This window comes from Larus michahellis, chromosome 11, assembly GCF_964199755.1.
Source record: "Larus michahellis chromosome 11, bLarMic1.1, whole genome shotgun sequence".
NCBI lineage: Eukaryota > Metazoa > Chordata > Aves > Charadriiformes > Laridae > Larus > Larus michahellis.
The window spans coordinates 16,480,510-16,500,580 of NC_133906.1; the positions used below are offsets into that span (position 1 = coordinate 16,480,510).

The 20,071-nt window shown below is 41.8% G+C and overlaps 1 protein-coding gene across 1 annotated transcript in view; it reads left to right on the forward strand.

Annotated features, from left to right (window-relative positions):
• The window catches only part of SPOCK1 (SPARC (osteonectin), cwcv and kazal like domains proteoglycan 1), a 309,178-nt gene that overhangs the window by 276,780 nt on the left and 12,327 nt on the right, over nt 1-20,071 (forward strand). The window contains exon 7 of the mRNA XM_074604578.1: nt 13,853-13,969. Coding sequence (XP_074460679.1) covers nt 13,853-13,969 — 117 coding nt within the window. The remainder of the gene's footprint in view (nt 1-13,852; nt 13,970-20,071) is intronic.

Sequence of the window (20,071 nt, forward strand, 5' to 3'; positions counted from 1 at the left end):
CCAGCAGATCACTAATGTCTGCTTTTTCCCACAGACTTTAGCCAAGTTTAAGGCAAATACTTTCACTTATAAATAGTGTTGATATTTAAGTAGTTGTGCTTGAACCATTGAAGTATATCAGCCGGTTTTTTTTCTCAGGGCCTCGGTTGGCTTTTGTTGTGTTTGGTTGTTGAAATACACATCTGCGTTTCTGCTAAAAGGGAATAGCTCATAGAAGTCTGTACGACTGTAGGTCATTATTGGTCTAAAGGATGGACTGTAGTTTACAGCCCTGGGACAGGAGAGACACTCTGAAACCCCCTTCCCAGTCTATAACGTATTATCATGACTTTCATTTCTCCCCTCCCTCTCCACGGAAAGGAGCCAACCTCCCTCATCACTGACAAGTCGACATCTTTGCGCCGAATTCCTTCAAAGCATTTTACTCTCACACCTATTTATTGGGGGAAAAAACAAATTTGGTACATCAGTCTCTCAATATGACTGCTTTTCTAGATAAATGCCAAAAAGTACCCTCTAAAACCCATTTCTGTACATGTTTGTATTTACACTCCTAAACATATCTGTACAAATCCTTTGCGTGCTCATTATTGGTCAGCATCTCTTGCCTAGAAACCAGGTATAAAATGACTTTGACCTCCCTAGATAAAAAGCATCCCCTCGTGCCTTGGCTTATTTGTGAATCCACGCTGAAAACAAGGACTTGGCAGCACCAGCAGCGCAGCTCTGCCTCGGCTAGCCAGAAGGGAATGATAAATGAAGAAAGATGAAGAAAGCAATCTTTGTTATTTAGTACAGGACATAAGTGTTGTGGTTTACTTAGGCAGTTTTCAGCAACAAAGTGGATATTTTGGCATCGCTGTTAAAATGTTTACGCCAGTTAGCGGCCCCAGCCTGCAGAGATTACTCCACAAAACGCTGCTCCGTTAATGCCCATTACAAGTGCTCGGTACCTGCTCAAGTGTTTCTTTTCCAGATGAAAGATTATCACTAGAATCAGGGGAAACATTAAAGCTTCCTCAAAACGAATTACTCAGAATAGTCTTAATTGGCCTAATAGGTAAATTTATCCAGCTTCACATATAGGTTTTAGCATCAATTAGTATTACTCATACATAGTTTTACTTATTTGGATTTACTCATCCAAATTTAACATCGATACTTTAAGCCATTCCACAGATTACTTTTTATACAACAGCTGGTTATCAAAATTACTGAATCCTTTTGGGAGCAAATTTATCAACCAAACCTCAATCCTCTATTAGCCACACAAAAATCAAACCACCCAATTCTGCCATCGGCTGTGACCCTGTGACCACTTTGTGTGGCCGAGGATTGAAATCTGGGACAAGATCATCCTGAAGGATAATTGTGGGGATAGTGTCTGACTCTTTCCATTAGAAAAGCAGAATTATGATGACTAAATGTGCAGATTTGTAGCTACCAGCCATGATCAGTACTAGGAAGTTCTTTTTAATCCTTTCCAATGAGACACACACAAAACAGCCTGCTGGTTATTAGCTTACAATAAAATAATGCAACTTTGTTCCTTTAATGTAATGACTGCTTTTTCTGAAAATGACACGGGTAGCCAATACTGTACTAAAGGCCTGGCAACCTACAGATATTTTAATGTCCTGCTTTTAATGTCCCAAGAACTTGTGGCAAAATGGGAAAAGTCCATTCCAGCTCTGTAGTGAATTAACACAAATAATAAAATTGAAAGGCCCAGAGTGTGAGAAGATATCCTTGCATCTTTAAGGAGCATCAAAGGAATAATGAAATCTAAAATGCACAAAGGTACGTTTGGAGGGAGATTGAAGAATACGTGCAAAAAGTCTTTCGGTGTACTGCACCTGGAGTTTCAGTTGCACCCAAGTAAATTCAGAATCTTGGAAAAGCAGAATCAGGCCCATAGTCTAATTTTAATAGTATGGTCTCAATATAATGAAATGGGGGGTATGAACTGGACGGGCTGATAAATGAAATAATCTAGGCAAAATAGTGGTTTAATTCCTGAAGATGCCTGTGTACAGTGCAAGACAAACCTGTCGGAAGCATGGCCTCGGTGTTCCTGTAGTGTTCCCAATTAAAAAGCTGCCACTGGGAAGCTGCTGGTGTTCGCGCAACATAAAATTTTTTCTGGAGGTCCGAATCCTCAGTTCTACAGCATACCTTGCTGGACCTTTTACAAAATTTGTTAATTGCGAACACTTGGAGAGCATTGATCCATGGCCGCTCTGACTAAATCATTCTGAAGAACACCTATGGGGGCTGACGGGCGATGGGTCTGAAAGAACCGCGCCGCAGCCACATTCAAACGAGTGCCGCCGCCCAGAACGCTGCTCTTTCCTCGCCTCTTCTTTCAGCAGGTACGGTTCCAGCTATTTAATTTTCTGCAGAATGACCAAAGTTTAAATTAGATTCAGATTGTTTTCACTTTGGCTCAAGCCGTCAGCAAGTAAGCATCTAGGCCTGGGAAAAGGAGTCTGCTTCCCAGCCAGCCGTTTCTCCTTTTCTTTGCTTTTTTGCTCACGGACTTGTCTGTGCTTTGGGGGAGATGATAATAATTGCTTCTACAAAGGCTTACAACTACCCTACAATACACCCTGTCAGCCTGGCCGCTTTCAAAGCTTTCTCAGCCACAGTTCCAAATCTGTCAATTATTTAAAAAAAAAAAACCCAAAAAAACCCAAATTCCTTTCACACAAGCCATTTTTATCTTTTTCAGGATTGCTCAGCTTATGGTTTTCATAATGCCACAGGATGGTTTTGATCTCACTTGCTGCTTTTTTTTTTTGTATGTTAAATATTTTAATAGTGCAAATATTTTAAAAAATCGGGACGTTTTCAATAAGTCATATCCTTGAATACACATAACTCAATCCTCTCTTTGAAAGACTTTAAAAATACACAAATGTGCATGAAGGGCTGAGAAAAGAATTGACACTTCTTTACATGATTCTTCAAAATACGCATTAGTAGGAGATTTTTGCAACTCCATTCCACACTTTTTGAAGTTACTGATTCCCACAGCATCTAAGTGGCCAGGTGCTCATTAGTATGTTCATCTCATACTTTTCTTTATACTGTTAAATGAAGTTTTTTTGCTGTAGGAGGTACATGTCACTGTAGGTAAATAATAGACAGTGGGTCTTTTGAGTCTTTTTTTAACTACAGCCTTCCCTGACACTCAGCTCAGCTTAGCTGTCATCTTTTTAATCCCAGAGAAGTTTGCTTTGTGCTGTAGCATCACCCCAGCTCTTCAGTCCAGAAGCGGAGGCCATAACGGGTGAAGCATCAGTGACTACCTCAGCAAAGAAACCACCGCTTGGTAAAAACTAAGCCGCTCCACCAAGCAAGTTCCTGAGCACCAGTGTTGTAAGGGAAGAGGTCCTCCCTCATTTCACACCCAGCGAGGGTCTCCCATCACCTAGGGAGTTTCCACAGTCCCAGTTGCTCACCCCACAGGAGGCAGGTGTCTGACCAGAAGCCCAGCCCCTGCTTGTGATGCACCTCCCTCACCTTCAAAGTCACCTACAGCAAGAAGTACATTTCTAAATGCCTGTGTCAGCGTGATGCATTTGAGCATCGATGAACCAACCCAGACAAGTGTGTTTGCTAATGTACCGATTGCCGTTCACTCCTGTGAAGTTAATGACACTTCACTGGTTCCAATGAAATCCTATTCAGATCCTAAATCCATTAAAATTTGATTATCGTAATAGGTTGCGTTTCCTTAATGAAATTACTCTTTCCCTTGATTGTTTCATATTGCCCTGAATGCTGCGTTCCTGCGCTGTATATCCTGGCGGGATTTATGCGTTTCTTGATTTTGCAAGGTGCAGTAGTGTAGAGATAGTTCTGATTTCCTTCCAGGGGATCTTTGCAATCCACTGGGGAGCTGTGTTGTCTCATTTGCATTTTCTTATTGAATTTCAATCAGTTTTCCCAACAATTTGCTGGAGGAATTCCCATGAGACATCTTCAAATGCTCCTAGCCCCATGCTGTCCAACGACTCCTCATTTTCTCTTCTAGGGTTGTCTGTCTTTTCTCATTTAAGAATAATGCACCACATGACAACATTCTACATTAATGAAGCCCTGGTGGTATCAGATGTGGTAACATTCAGTAGGGAACATAGAAAATAAGTGCAGGGATATACACAGAATAAAATAAAAATCAGCTGATGTGCAAAAAAGTTAATGAGGGGGAAAAATAGTTTCTGCTAGCATATGCTGACTCATGAGTATCTCTCTCTCCATCCTGCTCAAGCATGGGCAAATTGGATTTATCTATCACTTTGCGAGGCTCCCTGAGGAAGCGAATAAAGATGGAGGACTCCAGAAAAATGAAGTGAATCTATTCAGTTGCTTCCCCCTGGTTTTTTGTATGATAGAGTACCAGTTCCTGGCAAAAAGGAGTCTTTCCAATAAATTCCTGGGTCAGTCTTGCCGCTTCTAGGCAGTATCCTAAATCACAGCGGGGACTCTGAGAAGGATGTGGGATAGGTTGTTTTTTTTTTCCTATGGGAAAGCAGATCAGTCATGGTGCTCACCAACCCTCTGGAGATGCCCTGTGATAGATACACACAGGCTGCGTAGTAAGAGCACTGCTTTTGCATTTCTGTACAACGGTTTGCACATAGTTTCCTCAGGTAGCAGCGGTGATCGTTACCCTGAGAGTTTGGATAGCCCAGACTTTACCTCCAGAATAGGCATCTACCGGTCCGGCACATTTAGATCTTGCTAGCCATAAAAAGAATACCTTTTCTCGTTAAAGCAAACACAAAACCAATAATCATCTGGGAGCTCATTAATTTTGAATTTGAGCAAACTTAGAGAGATGGAATAGCGTCAGAAGAACAGAACTGTGTAAAAGAAGCAGTTTTATCCTATGACCCATGCAAAAATTCATGCATTTTAAACGAGTGGTATCAAATAATAATGAATATCCCTGTTTACTATGATACTTTACAAAAATGATCTACTGCCATTGGGTTTTTTCATAATTCAGTTTAGATCCATCTGTGATTGCACAAGGAACGGTAAAAATCAGAAGTCTCTTACATCTCATTTCATATATAGCCACATTTTCAACTTATTTTTTGAGAAGCGTCGCATGTGCTTATGCTCTAACATAGACATTCTGTGAAATCACCTTATGTTTTTACTTTTTCCTCTATATATAATCTTTTAATTTATGTTCTTGGCTGTTGCTTTCCCCCTGTGATTGAACATAAATAGATCTGCCCATTTCTTCTCAAATACTGTCAAATTGCTAATTTTACTACCTGAGTTTTGCTCTTTCAAGCTCAAGGCCATTTTCATTATGGAAGCTAGCAGCTGCCCTTATCATCAACAGCTCAAGTTATTTCCAGCTATTGTAATTCAGAACATTTTTACTGAAGATGAGAATCTAAAATTTCTCTCTGTTCAGCCCTAGAAAGTGGAGCAAAGCAACCTCCTGGACGTGGAGAAGTTCAGCAGGTTGTGTTAACCCGTTCAGCTGTGGCTTTGGAAGGTGTGTAGGAAACAATTCTGTCTAAAACTCAAATGTACACAGTACGGTAGCCTGTATTCTTTGCCTAAAAATAATCATCCCTCAATTACCTCATTTTAACCCCGGTGAGTTTTGTTGCTGCTCTTAATTACTCTTCAAGTTTTGCTTATTTATTGTTTCAAATGCCTAGGAGTACAATATCTGCTAAGCTGTTCGCAGCAAGGTCAGGGATGTGTGAGAACCTCCCATGGACTGTGGGTCTGCTTTAAACACTGCTTTAAAATCAAACCGGTGTTCAGTTTTGCCAGGAACTCGGAGAGGCCTCTTGGAAAGACTGGCCAGTGCTTGACCAGCCGCCACCACAGCTGGCTGGAGAGCCTTCTCGGAGACTCGCCGCAGAGGGCGCTGGGCGCGTACGTGTGTCTGCCCCATCCGGGACGTCTGTTCCCAGGAGACTGCAAAAAGCAGAGAGGGAGGGAAGAAGGAAGGGAGGCAAGAGGGGAGATGACAACTCTAGGGAGACTTTTTTCATCCAGAGCACAGCATGAACTTCTGGAAAAGTCCATTCAGTCAGACATTTTTCTTTGCTCTCTTTTAGTTTTTAGTTGATATAACTCTGTTCCTCCTTTCAGGGGTTAAGACAGGATTTGAATGGGAACATTAGGGTGAACTGGCAAATGAATTTTGGGAGCCTAAGAACCATGCAGGAGTTGATAACATTTTCATTAGTACCTGATGTGGCCAGAATGTCATGAAGGACGTTACTCCCGCAAGCCTTCCTTCCCAGTTCTGACAGACCCCCAGCATCATTATAGTTCGGATGTATTTAAAATAAGCCTCCAGGCGTCGTAAGAACCTGGCAAAGGGTTTTCACGAATAATGCGAGCACAAAAGGAACTAGCGTTAAGCACTATGAAAGCAGATGTACGCTTTCCCTGCAGGTTTAGAGAGTGAGCTTTGTAGCTCTCAGCCTTTGTTTGTACAGTTCTAGCTGAGCTTTGTGTTTTAAATATACCATTTTAAGGAAGCTTCAGATCAAAGCCTATTTCGTCTTCCCAATAATTCAGCTGCTCCTGTAATCATCTCAAAGCCTGAACCGCAGGATCTTGGCATCTGCTGCTATATTTCTAAGACAAGGCAAAACAAGTGACAGAAGGATCAGAGGTGGTTATCAGCGTAGGTGTCAACCCTGTGGAAGAATAGCCAGCAAATGCCAAAAATGCAGTACGACAAATACGCTCACAGAGAACTTTGTCGTGAAATGCTGGTGACTGTGGGAGGGGTTTTAAATGAAAGACCTTCATTTATCGAACCGGGAAGGCATGTTTGGAATGCAATACCTTTCCTTATCGTAATAGTAAACAATCTATTCCTTTCTACTTCATAAAATTATTGGCATAATACTTCATTTTTTAAATGTTATAATAAGTTGCCGGAGGCCTCAACGAAAAGAGCAAATAAGAGCATTGCATCTGCCAGGCAAGAGGGTTAGCGCAGCCCTGAATTTATCTTGATGTTTGCTTTGAAATCAGCTGCCGCAGCAGCAGCTTTTAAAACTCGGTTTGTATTTTGCATGGCTGGGAGCAGACCCGCTCCCTGAAGCCTGAAAGATGATATTTATTTTTTTTTTGCTTTGCTTTTAAAGCCTATTGTGATAATGCACACACGTATAGACACAATTATAGCAGGGTGAAAGAACTTGTTGATTTACCTACAAGAGAGAAAATGTAGTGATGTTTGTCAGAGAAAGCATGATTAAAACTGCCACATTTTCTTTTTATACAAGGAATAATATAAAAATCAGTACTTAGTGCAAAAGATGAGCATTTTCTGCTGTCAGCTTCCATGCTACGATACATGTACGTCAGGCATTTTTAGTGTTATTACAGTGGTTTTAAATATTTGGTTTACCATATAACTTTGTACCCGATTGTCATGTCAGTCTTCAAAAATAGAAAAATGAGACCTTTTTTTTTCTTTCTGAATTGTTGAAACTATGCTTGCCCTGTTTCTAACTGGAAGAATATAATATCACTATCGGCCAATGCCATGTAGGTTTGTCCTACATCACATTTTAATCACAACTAAATGGACTTGTCCTCCAGGCTTACAAGACAAATGACTGAACTGCTTGTTACGACTAATATGTCTTACAAATACAGTTGGGTTTCTTCTTGTGAGCCGAGCAGCCAGCAAGGCTGGTTTCCGTGAATGCATCCACTCCTCCTTGCTGCTCAGGGAACTCCCAAGTCTGACATTTCAGACTGTGGATCGAGATGGGCTCTCTTGCAATGTTTTCTGGTTTTTATTCGCATTCAGTGGCTGGTCACCTCGATCACGACACGCTCACTCTGCTCCGTGGCAGGACACGTGCGTCTTTTTCAGCAGGTGACTCAAAATCAGTGACATGTTTCTAAGCTGAATTCTGCCATGGCAGTTGGAAACGGCACTAACCTCAATAGCTAAGTATGCATTTTTTTAAACCTTTTACTTTATTTCTTTTTTTTTAATTTCTCTGCATTTGCGGTTTCCTTTCCCCTACAGTACAGAAACAGTTGAAACTAGCCCAGCCCTCAGGGAATGTTCACGTGCTCCACTTTGGCATTCGGGGAATAGAGAATTTGCTCCTCGGTCTCTACCTAAGAGACTATTTCATGACAATAATATAATATGCATCCAAAGAACCAGTTTCTCCACATGTAATTGGTAGTAATGCGGTACTATTTGTAAGAGTGATTATAATAATAATGATAAGGCAACAGATATGTGCCAGGTAGATGACAGATAAGTCAAATGACATAAAAGATGTTACCCACGTTCTGCGAATCTGGTTGCATAGCTTGCTTTTTGTAAAATACATTGTAAAATATCACTGTAACTTTTTTTCTGGACAATATGGGCTCCTTGCTTGTCACATACTACCAGAACGTTATGGCAGCAAGTGAGAGGTTAAAGCAGTAATGCGGCGATGTACTTCCTTAGTACTAAGTTTTCTTTAGTTAACTGCAGTATGAGTTATAAGGCTTGTTTTCTTAGTGGCTGGAGATGTGACAATATTGTTTTGCTAGGCTGGAGTAAAAATGGGATGTGAGAGAACATTCACTATTGATTTAATCTTATGCTTCTACAGGTAAGTTCAGTTTTAATGTTGATTTCTGGCACTGAGAACTTCTGAAAGTCCCTCCCTGGGAGAGTGAAATTAAATATTATACTGTTAATTTTCACCACCAATATGTATGGATTAGTATCTGTACAGCTGAAAAAGTCCGTAATGGAAGCACACCTATAAAAACCTGAGCCTTTACAGCATGCTAATGGCTTTCCATTAGGTCAGATTAATGTTTTCTGCTTGGTGAAAATAGGTATTTAGCAACAGCGCTTTCAGTTTGTTAGGAATAAATAACTGCTGGACCAACTGCTTCACCCTTGGGAATAAATCTGCACTTTCAGTGCTTGCTATTAAATCACTTCTGCAGGGTGATTTGTAACATCTGCAGATTCCGATCTGAGGATGTCGGTTGGATCCAGCTGCAAATAGATCCCCCTCCTGCGATCGCGCCGCCGTGACTCAGAGCAGTGACAGATTCTGCCACCGCGCGGGGTGCCACTGCCACGTCAGGTGCAGGGCACTGCGCACTCTGATCAAGTTGACGAGCTGGACGTTAACCGACCTGCCCCACCATCCCAGTTCGTAACAGCAGCAATACCAACCCGCCGCACGCAGGGAAGTCCTGGGCTGTGCAACGCATTCATCAAAGCCCATCAGCAGTGAAGGATCCGGGAATTACAGTTATATGGGGACCTGGTATCAGAAGGCTGCTAAGGCAGGACTTTCGGTGACGTCGGCAAAATAACAAGGATAAAGTCTTGTGGTTTTTCCCTTTTTAAAAGGTGTAGGAAATGAATTGAAGCCAGATTCTCTTATCTTGAAGAAAATACACACAGATGTGAAAATGGATGTTTGCATATGTTTGCACTTGTGTCTTTTTCACAGCAGTAGAGTTTTAAATGGTTGTTGGCAGTTGACTGGACAGATTTCAGTTGCTAGAGAGGGACTACGGAGAGGTTCCTCCCTTGGTGTTTCTCTTCATCCCAGATTTTTTAATTAGTGCTTCAAGTCATGTCAATATCCATATTATTTGCAACCTACGTATTCTCTCCTTATAGATCCTCAAATAGCAAGAGACCCATTATCACGTCTGTTCCTCCTACAGCCCTATTATTCTCGTCTGAGAAACGTTACTTGAAACTTCTATTAATAGTAAGGAGGTACATTTGCACTGTATTTTTCATGAAGAGGTTTCTTAAACGTGCTTTATAACTTATACTAATGCAAATTTATCTATGAGGCTGTTAGATCTGGGGCTCCTCAGAGCTATGCTTCCTAATTGTTTGATATGTAACTAATGGCCTCTACCGCCAGCAATAAATCATTAAGCGCTCTGGTTCCTAGACACGCGGCTGGACGCCGGGCCTGACTTTGTGTCTATTAAACTCGTGCCCGCTGAATGTCAGTCCACTTTGAAGTGTCTACAGCAATGTGTCCCAAAACAAACAAATTCCGATTAGAGACTTGTGAAAATGTTCAAATAAAATAAGTGAAATAGAATGCACTTCCACTAGGTAGAGAGGCAGAAATTTTAACCGTGCATGGTAGCATTAAAATAAAATTTAATAGAAAAAAATGTAAAATAATACTTTTTCTATTTTAACATGTAGGAGAAAGTAGGATTGAGGGCATGAAATGCTTTAATAGAAATTTAACTGAACTTTGCATTAAATTTTTGAAGTCTTGGGAAGAAATTTATTATTCACTACATATTAACAGCACAGTTGGTTCCTGTTTTACTCATGAAACAGCAGTTATTCTTGTGAAGAAAGACTGCAGTCCTAGCAGGGAATCTCAACATCACATCCACTGTTGCATCATCCTTAAGCAACTTAAGGAATATCTCAGTGATTCACAAAAAAACTCTCCGGTATGCAGAAAAGTCCAGTTCTGGTCTTACTGTCAAGTTGTGCCTCAGAGTGAATTCCACAGGAAATCTGCAGGGTTTGGGGCATTTTTGCAGATTTGTTGGTGAAAATAAGAGAAAGCATCATCCAGGGTGCAGGTTTTAAGACTGAGAGTGAGTGAATGAGGCAGTCTTCGAGGAAGCTACGGCATAGAAGAGGCTGAAAGCCTTTCCTGGTCCATCAAAATCAAGAGAATTATTGTTACGGAGTGACAGGAGGAGACGGGGGTCCTGTGGCTGTTTGAGCAGCTGCAGGCTATATCCGAGCTGGTGTAGGTCATGGATTGCAGCACTTGGGTACTGGCAGAGAACTGATCTAAGCAGGAATGTACGTGTGCATGGTAAAAGCTGGTTCTCCACATGGTTAGCATTATAGACAAGCAAAAAAAAAATATATATAACGACTTCATTATGAATGGCATTTTACAGATCCTGACATGTTTGATTGGCTGGACTATGCAGAGAAATCGTTTCGAGTCTGATTTACCATTAATTAATCTACTTCTTTTCCACTTCCACTGTGCATTTAATCCTGTTTTCTATTGCAATTTAAAAGCCTGGATTCAAATTACCTCAGTCAATGCAGTTTAAACCAAATGACCGCTTTGCGAAATGAATGAGGGCGCCGTCAGTTTGGCAGTGGGGTGGCCATCCTGCGCCGTGCCGAGGCCGGGAGAGGAGGCGAGTGTGCTCCGAGCCCCTGCCCCGGCACTGTGCGCCGGCAGGGTGGCATTGCAAGTTTGAGAGCAAATACAGTGTCCCTCAGAGCATTTGACTTGCCTTGGGTTTCTGCAGTGTCTAGGGTTGTCTTTGTATTTGGAAGTACACAAATCTGAATGAGGAAAACAGCCCTAGAGGGTATTTTCTTTAATACATATATTTTTTTCTCTGTGACTTGTTGACTGTCTGTGAAGCTCAGTGTAGAGACTACAGAAGGCACGGTGAGGGTGTCAGGAAGGCACAGGAATGGGTGTTTGTAGTCTAGAGCTCCAGCCTTGGCTTCCTAAAGATGTCATGTGCCACAATAAATATTTAGTAAGTATCAGGTTTGCACAATAAAACTACGTTACTCAGTTCTTGGACAACTGAATCCTATTTTTTCACACACTTGATATAATAGTAGTCAAAGCTGTGTTTACGTGTGCAGTTTTGACTGGGGATACATTTGTGAGATCCTCTGAACATATGGATAACCTGTCACATAAGCGGCATTGGCTAAACAACACTTAACTAGTTATACACTGTATTTCTCTTTTTTCCCTTTGCAAAATTGACTTTCAAAGGACAAGACGGCTACTTGGCAGAAGGAAAGAAAAGATACTGCCTACTTTTAATTCTGAAAGATGTTAGATTATCAGTACGTTCCTTCTCAGAAAATGTTTGAAGACAGGTTATTGAAAAGAAGGCTGTTGTGGTCTCTCGTGTTGCTGTAGTTGCCTAATAATATTTTGGCAAAAAATATGTCTGATGAGAATCAGCTGATGACAATTCAACAGGGGATGCAAGAACAGCATCTCCTATCCCATGTAAAAAAAGTATCTCCCTCAATTTTAACATGTATTTAGGTGCCCAGCTCCTGTTGAAATCACTGCATGATGGAAATTTCTTTATCTTTATGGATCTAAAGTCACAAAATAAGAAATCATTCATGCCTGTCCAGAGCTAGTTCATTCCTGAATATTTATTACCTGTAAAATTGGTTTTCTTCCTACCCCCTCGCCCCTTCAGGCAACATCTCCTGATGGGGGCTTGTTACAGGCAGGATGATGGAATTTGTTCTGCTATTGCTTGTGTTGTGATTTTTTTTCTGATAAAAGACTTTGTGAGTAACAGGCAAGGAACGACAGCGGCGTGAGGTGTTCCTTAGAGAAAAGATGGTATGGGTAGGCTCAAGAATCCTGTCACTCTATGAATTTTGCCTTAACTTGCAAAGATAAGCTCGTTTTCCATGTTTCAAATATAATGTTAATGGAAGTGAGAAAATAAAGTGATAGGCTTTTTCAGAAATGTAAGCCACTTTACAGTTAATATTGCGTCGTCTTCCGTTTATTTACATTAATTGTTGGGGTTTTTCCTTTAAGAACTGATTTTTCCTTACCTGGACTCAAACTTATCACGATAGTGATCTTCGTATTTTTATCTTTAATAGGAAAACCTGTCAAACTCTTTCAGCATTACAGAAAAATGGGGAAAACGTTTCTTTTTCTCCCCCTGCCCCAAATGCTAGTTTTTACTTTGCAGTTAAAAAAAAGCTTACAGTGTCCTATTTTTAACTTCGGAGTTATTTCTGACCCCAAAAAAACCCTGTGAAAACAAGCCAATGCTCACCACAGCCATTGAGATATCAGCAAGTTCGTTGTAGTCATTGGAATCGTGAGTTTAACTTGGGAAGACAAGCTGGGGGGACTCCTTTGTTCTTCAGTAAGGTGGAAGGAGGAATATTATAATGTGCAGTGAATTGGAGAAGACATATTGTCGCTTGCCCTGTGAAGGATGTCTGCCTCTATGGCATAAAATCTTGCTCTGTATTCCAAGAAATGTCATTTAAAATGTAGAATGAGTGCACAGCAGGAATAATAAAATTGTCTGAGCATGTGAATTTTAAGCACTAAACTTGATACAGAAACGAGAATATCTTTTCTGACAGAAACTGGTGAGTAATGCAGCTTTCTTCCTTCAAAATAGTTGCTTCAGCTGGACATTAATCTCTCGGCAGAAAGTTTTGGAAAAATAAGATATTTTTCAGTAAAATATGATAAGAAAATAAATGTTTCACCTAGCTAACAAAATGGAATTGACAACCTTCAGAGGTGGCAAAGTCTCATTTACAGTGTAACTGGTGCAACATAACAATTTTCTTCTTTATGTGTATAAATATGTATATGTATTTCCTATTACTGTGATAATAGCCTTATACTACGGCAAATGTGGTTATAAATTATTCCTAGCACCTTGTTCGAGTAGTATGTCTAGGCAAGTATGTCCCTCCTCCCCATCTGTTTGACTGATATTTTTCTCTGAGATCCTAAAAGGTGAAAACATTGAAGTTAAGTAGTCGCATAGCTCTAATTGAGAACTGCGGTAGCTCTGCGTGTCACTTCTTCCATCGCAAATCATGCCAGCTACTGAGGAGGTCCTTCAGGACAACTTTTAATTCATAATGACTTATATTTTCTTTTTAACTTGCATCCTTTTCCCTCTCCTTCTCTGGTACTTCAGAGCTCTTAATGAGAAGGATTTTACAACCATAAACAATATTTTTATAATAGACTACCTAGAGAAAGGCTTTTCGCTGCTGCTCTTGACTCACTCTGGTGCTTTGTTCTTTTTCTAGCTTGCACAGACAAAGAACTGCGGAGTCTCGCTTCGCGGCTAAAAGACTGGTTCGGTGCTCTTCACGAGGACGCAAATCGTGTCATCAAACCAACAAGCTCGGAGACGGCACAAGGCAGTAAGAAAACACCTTTCCCTGTTGAACGTTGAGTGTTGTAGGCAGCTTCCCAGCCTGGGAGCGCATTCTGCTGAGCACAGCTGTTAGAGCCACAATGTCGTGTCAAGCAGGTACCAGCAAATGAGCAGGGACGCGGGAGACCTGATCCTGCAAATAAATCGCTGCACCGCTTTCTAAAGGAGCTGCACTCATTCTGTGCTCTCTCTGGCCCAAACTGCTCTAAAAACTGGCAGTCAGAGACAAAGAGACCTTACAAGTTAATCAGGCAAATAACTGTGTCTGAAGGCCGAGGAGGTCACATCTACACCAGTAAATAAAACTGCTCAGGGACTCTTCTCAAGCCCTGAGGTTAACTAGCATGACATAGTTTGTGTCTGTACAGTTGAAATCCACAACCCTCCAAATCAGCGTGGCTGCATCCAAATCACTTCTCGGGGATGGAGCGTGGGGTATGCTTACCCCCCAGTTTATGGCCAAGCATTTTCTGACCCAATGTCAGCAGCATGAGCCAAAAACATGGCATACAAGCATAGGGAAAATTACGCCAATGTCGGAAATGACTCTCTTCAGTTTTATTTTGCAATTTCCTGCTAACACCTTATATAAGAGAAAGAATAATAAAAACATCCACATTGCAGCCATGGAGCTGGAATAGTTAAATGGTGTGGAAAGCTGGAATCTGTTGTGTCCAAGGTATTTAATAGCACCATCTTTGCTTCCTTCGATGCTTTTTTTTTAAGAAAGGAAGAAAATGAACAGTTTAGAGGACATTTACTCTCTGTGGGTTTAGCCAACATGACTGATTTTGATGTCATTTACCCACCAGGGAGGGGAAAGATTCAGATAACAGCATCAAAAGAGGTCATGTTCATCAGAGAGCAGATGCGAATTTATTTTCTGTAAGGACTCATTAATCCTTTTAAATAGTATGTCTCAAAACGCGTGGGTCCCTGGGTTGCAAAGTAGGATGTGCAAGTTTTTTCTAGGTGTGTGACTTAACCTTCACTTCGCTGCCCTGGTGCTCTGGGACAAGCTGTCTAAGCACACACCCAATTTAAAGGGTTCGGTCAACTGTTCCCTTTTATGGCTCTTTTGACCCCAGTGCCCAGTTTCCCTGTAGTGTGAGACGGGAGAGGCTAAAGGTGCAGTAGAGCACGTCAGGATGAGCATTTACCATTGGTTCATGTCTCCACAGCCGCTCTTGTGCTACTTTTGGGCTTGTGTAGCAATAGATTGCTTCTTCCAAAAGACAGAATATGCCACAGTCCATATTGCTCAAAACCTCATTAATGCCAAGTAATTGTATCTTAAAACCAGGTGGTCAAGCAGCTATGTTCTGTGTAAATTGTCTTTTTCATATGTCCCTTACTTTACACAGTATTTACGACAGAGTCAGTATCTTTAAAACAGTATGTCCTACTTATTTCTTAAATGGTGCTCCAAAAAAGGATGTTACCATGCAGAGGAAGCCGAACCATAGTGCAAAAAGACAACTGGATGTACAGCTAATCATGGCTTCAGGATGTGAATTAATTCCATTTCAGAAAACACTGGAGACTTAAAAATTTGTCTGAAGTCCTTTGTGTCCAGAACCACGTGAAATCTCATTTCATCCGACTCTCCAAAGGATGCTTATCATGCAGATGAGCTTACCATAGGCCAAAGACCAAATTCACGCCCAAAAGGTGTTGGGTCTTTGTTTTTTTTTTTGCTGAAGCAATTTCAGTGAGAAAAACACTCCTGGTAATTCTACCGTGTTTGCTCTGATTCACGGAGGAGCTGTTATCTCTTTTTAGTTTAGTTCGATTCCTGGCAGCCGTTATATGAAAGGCTGCCTTGATGATCTTAAACACTTGATCTCAGCAATGTTCGTTTTTAGACTGTTGACTGAGTTTGGCACATTTTCCTATTTTCTTATGTGTCAGTTAAAAAAAAAAAAAAGAAACTTTATGAGTTAAGATGCCTGAATTGTTTCTGAATCTCACAAAACTTGGGCTTGTTTTTCTTTTTAAGAGTTTGCAACAGTATCCATGAATTAATCTACACGTGCCAAATTCTGCAGCTCCAGTTCCCTCTGGTAGCACTGAAAATACACACAGAGTAAGGACAGCAGTATTTGTCTTCCTCCAACTTCAATCATTTGTAAAAATAAAAGACGTCTTAAGCAGAGCGCAAAATTCAAAGCAAAGTTCACATACCCAAGCTGAAAAAAAAATGTACGTGAATCCTGGCAAACAGGAGACACACGGCTCTGGAAATGTGCTCTGATGTACACATTGCCCTTTTTTATTGCTCTGCATGTGTTGCCCTCCTCACCAGGCTGATCACTTCATTAAACTGAACTGGTTTGGTTATGCATGTAGAGTCTTAAAAGGCATGCACATCCTCAAAGTAATCCATTTTGGGTATGCCCCTGTGGCGTTAAAAGGAACAGATGGTGGGATGCGATGACTAAGATGCCTCAGACACGTCAGCTGTCTGGAGAAGGTGTTCCAGCAGAGATTTCTCTATTCTACATTAAATTTTCAAGAGGTTACTGTGAGTGTAAATAAGCTTTTTGAGTGTATTAAGTTCAACCCCAGGTGAAGAAAAGAAGTACACTCTTTTTTTTCTTTTTTAACCCTCTTGAAAGGAGAGGGATGAGGGCAAGTGTTTGTGTTTGAAATCTCAAACCTACGTTCAATGAGCTATCTGCCAGATCCCAGCAAACCACCGTAGGCCAGGAACTTCGTCTTCTGCAGGCTTTGTTCAATTGAAATCTCCTCAATAAATAATATGAGCAACTCAGGGGCATGCTTTGACATAAGGAACCAGTAAAACTAATTAGGTAATAAGAACAGATTCAAATTGCTCCTGAGCCTGTTGATAATTCATAACATTCCCATATTGTATCTAGATAGTCTCTTTGGTTGGAGCGGGAGTTATTTTCCTTTTACTAGAGATCTCTGCAATATAAAGGATTTTTTCTGGGGAACATTTCTTCTCCTCCTTCCTTTATTTCAAGTAATGGGGGAAATTAGGTTAATTATTCCCCTGTTAATTTAATTGTAGTATACTTTAATAAAATAAAACTGGCTCATGTAAGTCAGCTCTTGAAGGGGGAAAATAATTTTATGTGCCAGAAGGTGTGTTTATTTTTAATTAGGATTTTCACTTAAAGACTTTTTTTAATTTAATTCCAGTTTAATTCAGAGGAGGTGGAGCGTTTTACGTATTAATGGGATATGAGACTTTCACATGTAGGTCAGCAGTTTGATTTCCTTCCAGGTCTATAGTGAATGAAAGTTGTTAGGATGCTGAACAGCTGTCAGTCAGAATGAGAAACATGATGGTCTCAATCCAGGTCCTTGAGAGCAGGTGTCCAAATGAGGGCAACCACCACCACAACTGACATTAATTGGCATCTGTGTTGGCAGCCCCTGCCAAGGAGCCAAGAGGAGGAGGGATACGGAGCCTGCACTGTTCTCTTGCTTCTCTCCGTAGGCCCCGCAGGGCTGACCTGACGCACAGAAAGATGCAGAAAAGTTCTCACTGAGGCTACTGATCGGCCAGGTCTGTTGTGCTAGAAGCCCAGCCTATTAACCAAGCACTTAATCCATTGCAGAATTACAGTATGTGGTTAATTTCATCCAATATATTGCATCATATTTGTAAGCAAGTGTATCAAAAGTCTCCAAAATAGCTAATTCATTCAGCATCACTTGGCCCAAGTTGATGGGAGCATGCGACCTCCCAATGAAGGCAGGTGAGCTCCAAGAACCGTTTTCCATCAGCTGCCCTGGTTCCGCACTAAGTCAGAGCCCGCGTTGCACATTCAGGGTACACTTTGCTTTCATTCCTCTGGCTGGGTGCCGAAAGCGTCCAGGATTGCTGGTTCTGGACTGCAGATACAAAGTTGAAAAAGGTGATTTATGGGCCATAGCTTTTACCAGGAGACAATATGAAGTGGAGATGGATACTACTGTTTCACCTTCAGCCACATACTGAGGGGCAATTAAAGAATTAACCTTTTCACTGGTAATAACCATCTAGCCTAAGGGCTTTGCATTGCATCTACCACTGTAATATTTAAAGACTTCCAGAGCACGCTGTCTAATAATACAGCACTGCTTAATAATGCAGCCTCTTAATAAACCTAATCTGAACTCTGGTCACAACAGTGAAAGCTCCCTTGTTTAGAAGAAATTACAATCAAAAACTCTTCAACTAATGTAATTAACTGTCTTCGTAAGTGACCTTTCATGATTGTATCTTGCATCCAAGCCCTGATGGTATGAGAGCAGCTTCGTATTCGCATCAGTCACTATCTTGGGATCTGCGCAGACAGCTGAATCCTGAGGGCGCGCTGCTGTTGTATCCCTGAATGCGTGTTGTACACACAGATACAGACGTCCCAGCAGGGAGGAAAACACGACTCAGAAGTAATCCAGAGACGCTCTCAGGGGCAAGTTCATGGCAGGATCTCCTCCTCGCTGTGTTGATCCCTGCCAGTTAGGAGGTGACGGTTGGAGACCCACAGGGCTGAGCAACGTGGACCTGGTCGTAAAACAGAACTTGTAGTTATTCACCGTAACGGCAGTAAGTGCCACAATGGGGCGTAAAGACCGTCACCAGAGAGGGCATCTGTGCAGGAAAAGGGCAGCCAATGGAACCCAGCTGTTTTTTCTCTGGAAACAGTTAAACTGGGATAGCTGAAGCGTGTGCCGATCCCTGCTCCACCATGCGGTTGAATGATCCACCCCTGCCTGTTTGACTACTTTTAACCTGCCCTGTGGCAGGGGGTCGGGCACAGCGCACGCCGCACGAGGCAGGACTGCGTGCCCTGCTCCTCCCTGCTTTGTAAAAGTCAAGGATTCTTAAGTCCTTTCACTCAACAAGAGATTGCACAGTGACCAAATCCTGCTTGCCTTCTTCACATGAATAAAATAATTGAAGTCAGTAGTCCTAATTGCTTCAGCAAGGCGAGCAGGCTTCCTCCTTACATCTATTCACATGGCCTTTTTTCTTTTTCACGCTCCTCAAACTCGATTAGATAATGTTAGAGATAACAGCGCAAAAATGTGATGAAATGTTCAGCATGATCTCTCTCTTCCCTGCCCGAGCTGCCGCTAGCCCCGAGGAAATGGTGTTACCTTCTTCCTTTCTTAGAGAAACATGTGTTATGAATGACACAAACCTTCCCATTAGTTAACCCTTCCAATTGTTCCTCTGTGTCACTGACAGCCTTCAGCTGCAGTTACATACAAAAAGTGCAGCTTCCAGCGTAAAGCGCTGCCCTCCTTTGGATTAATACTTAAAATAGCAGGTAGGCTGCAGAGCTTGGACAAACTGTCAGCGCGATTCCAGCAACATCGTAGGTTTCAGTGTAACAAAGCAGCATCTTGAAATGGGACTTGACACTTACAGCAAATAAGGCTGAGCTTGACCTCTTTCAATGAAAGATGCAGCGAAAGGAAAAAGCCCGTCAGGCTTCTCCACGGGACCCGGGGCAGAAGGAGCGGTGCCCAGGCAGGTGATGGCACCAGCTGAAACAGCGTGAGCACGAGGTGCCCGGGATCTGTGGCTCATGTACCCCCTGTGCCTGGAAATCCCCAGCCAATGTATGCGTGTGTCTGAAATTCAAATATTGCTGAAACCAATATCCATATTATCAGCTTTATTAGCCCTACGTTACAAACATGCTTTCTTGCATCATAGATAACTTGGAAATTAGTCCATGTTTGTACCAAGCATTGAAAATACAGTGACAGCACAGATTTATACTGCCCTGTCTTGTTTGTGAAAGAAGGTAACGCCACTGTTTTTGTGGAGACTGCAGAGTACTGCAGCACGCATCTCATATACATTGTGGGTATCTATATGCGTGGCTTGGTCTTTCTGTGTTACTGCTGCTGCTGCAGACTTTTAAGGATTTGAGCTATTAAAATGAATGATGATGATGGTCTCCAGAGCGCTGGAAGAGCAGAATCCTGTATTGCTGCACAATCCTGGAGGCCACAAGGACGAACGCTGCTGGTATGGCGCACGAGAGCACGTGCAGCTCCTGGAGCTCCCAGCTGAGGCAGCGCCATTCTGCAGAGGGGTGCAAGAGGGACGCCGTGT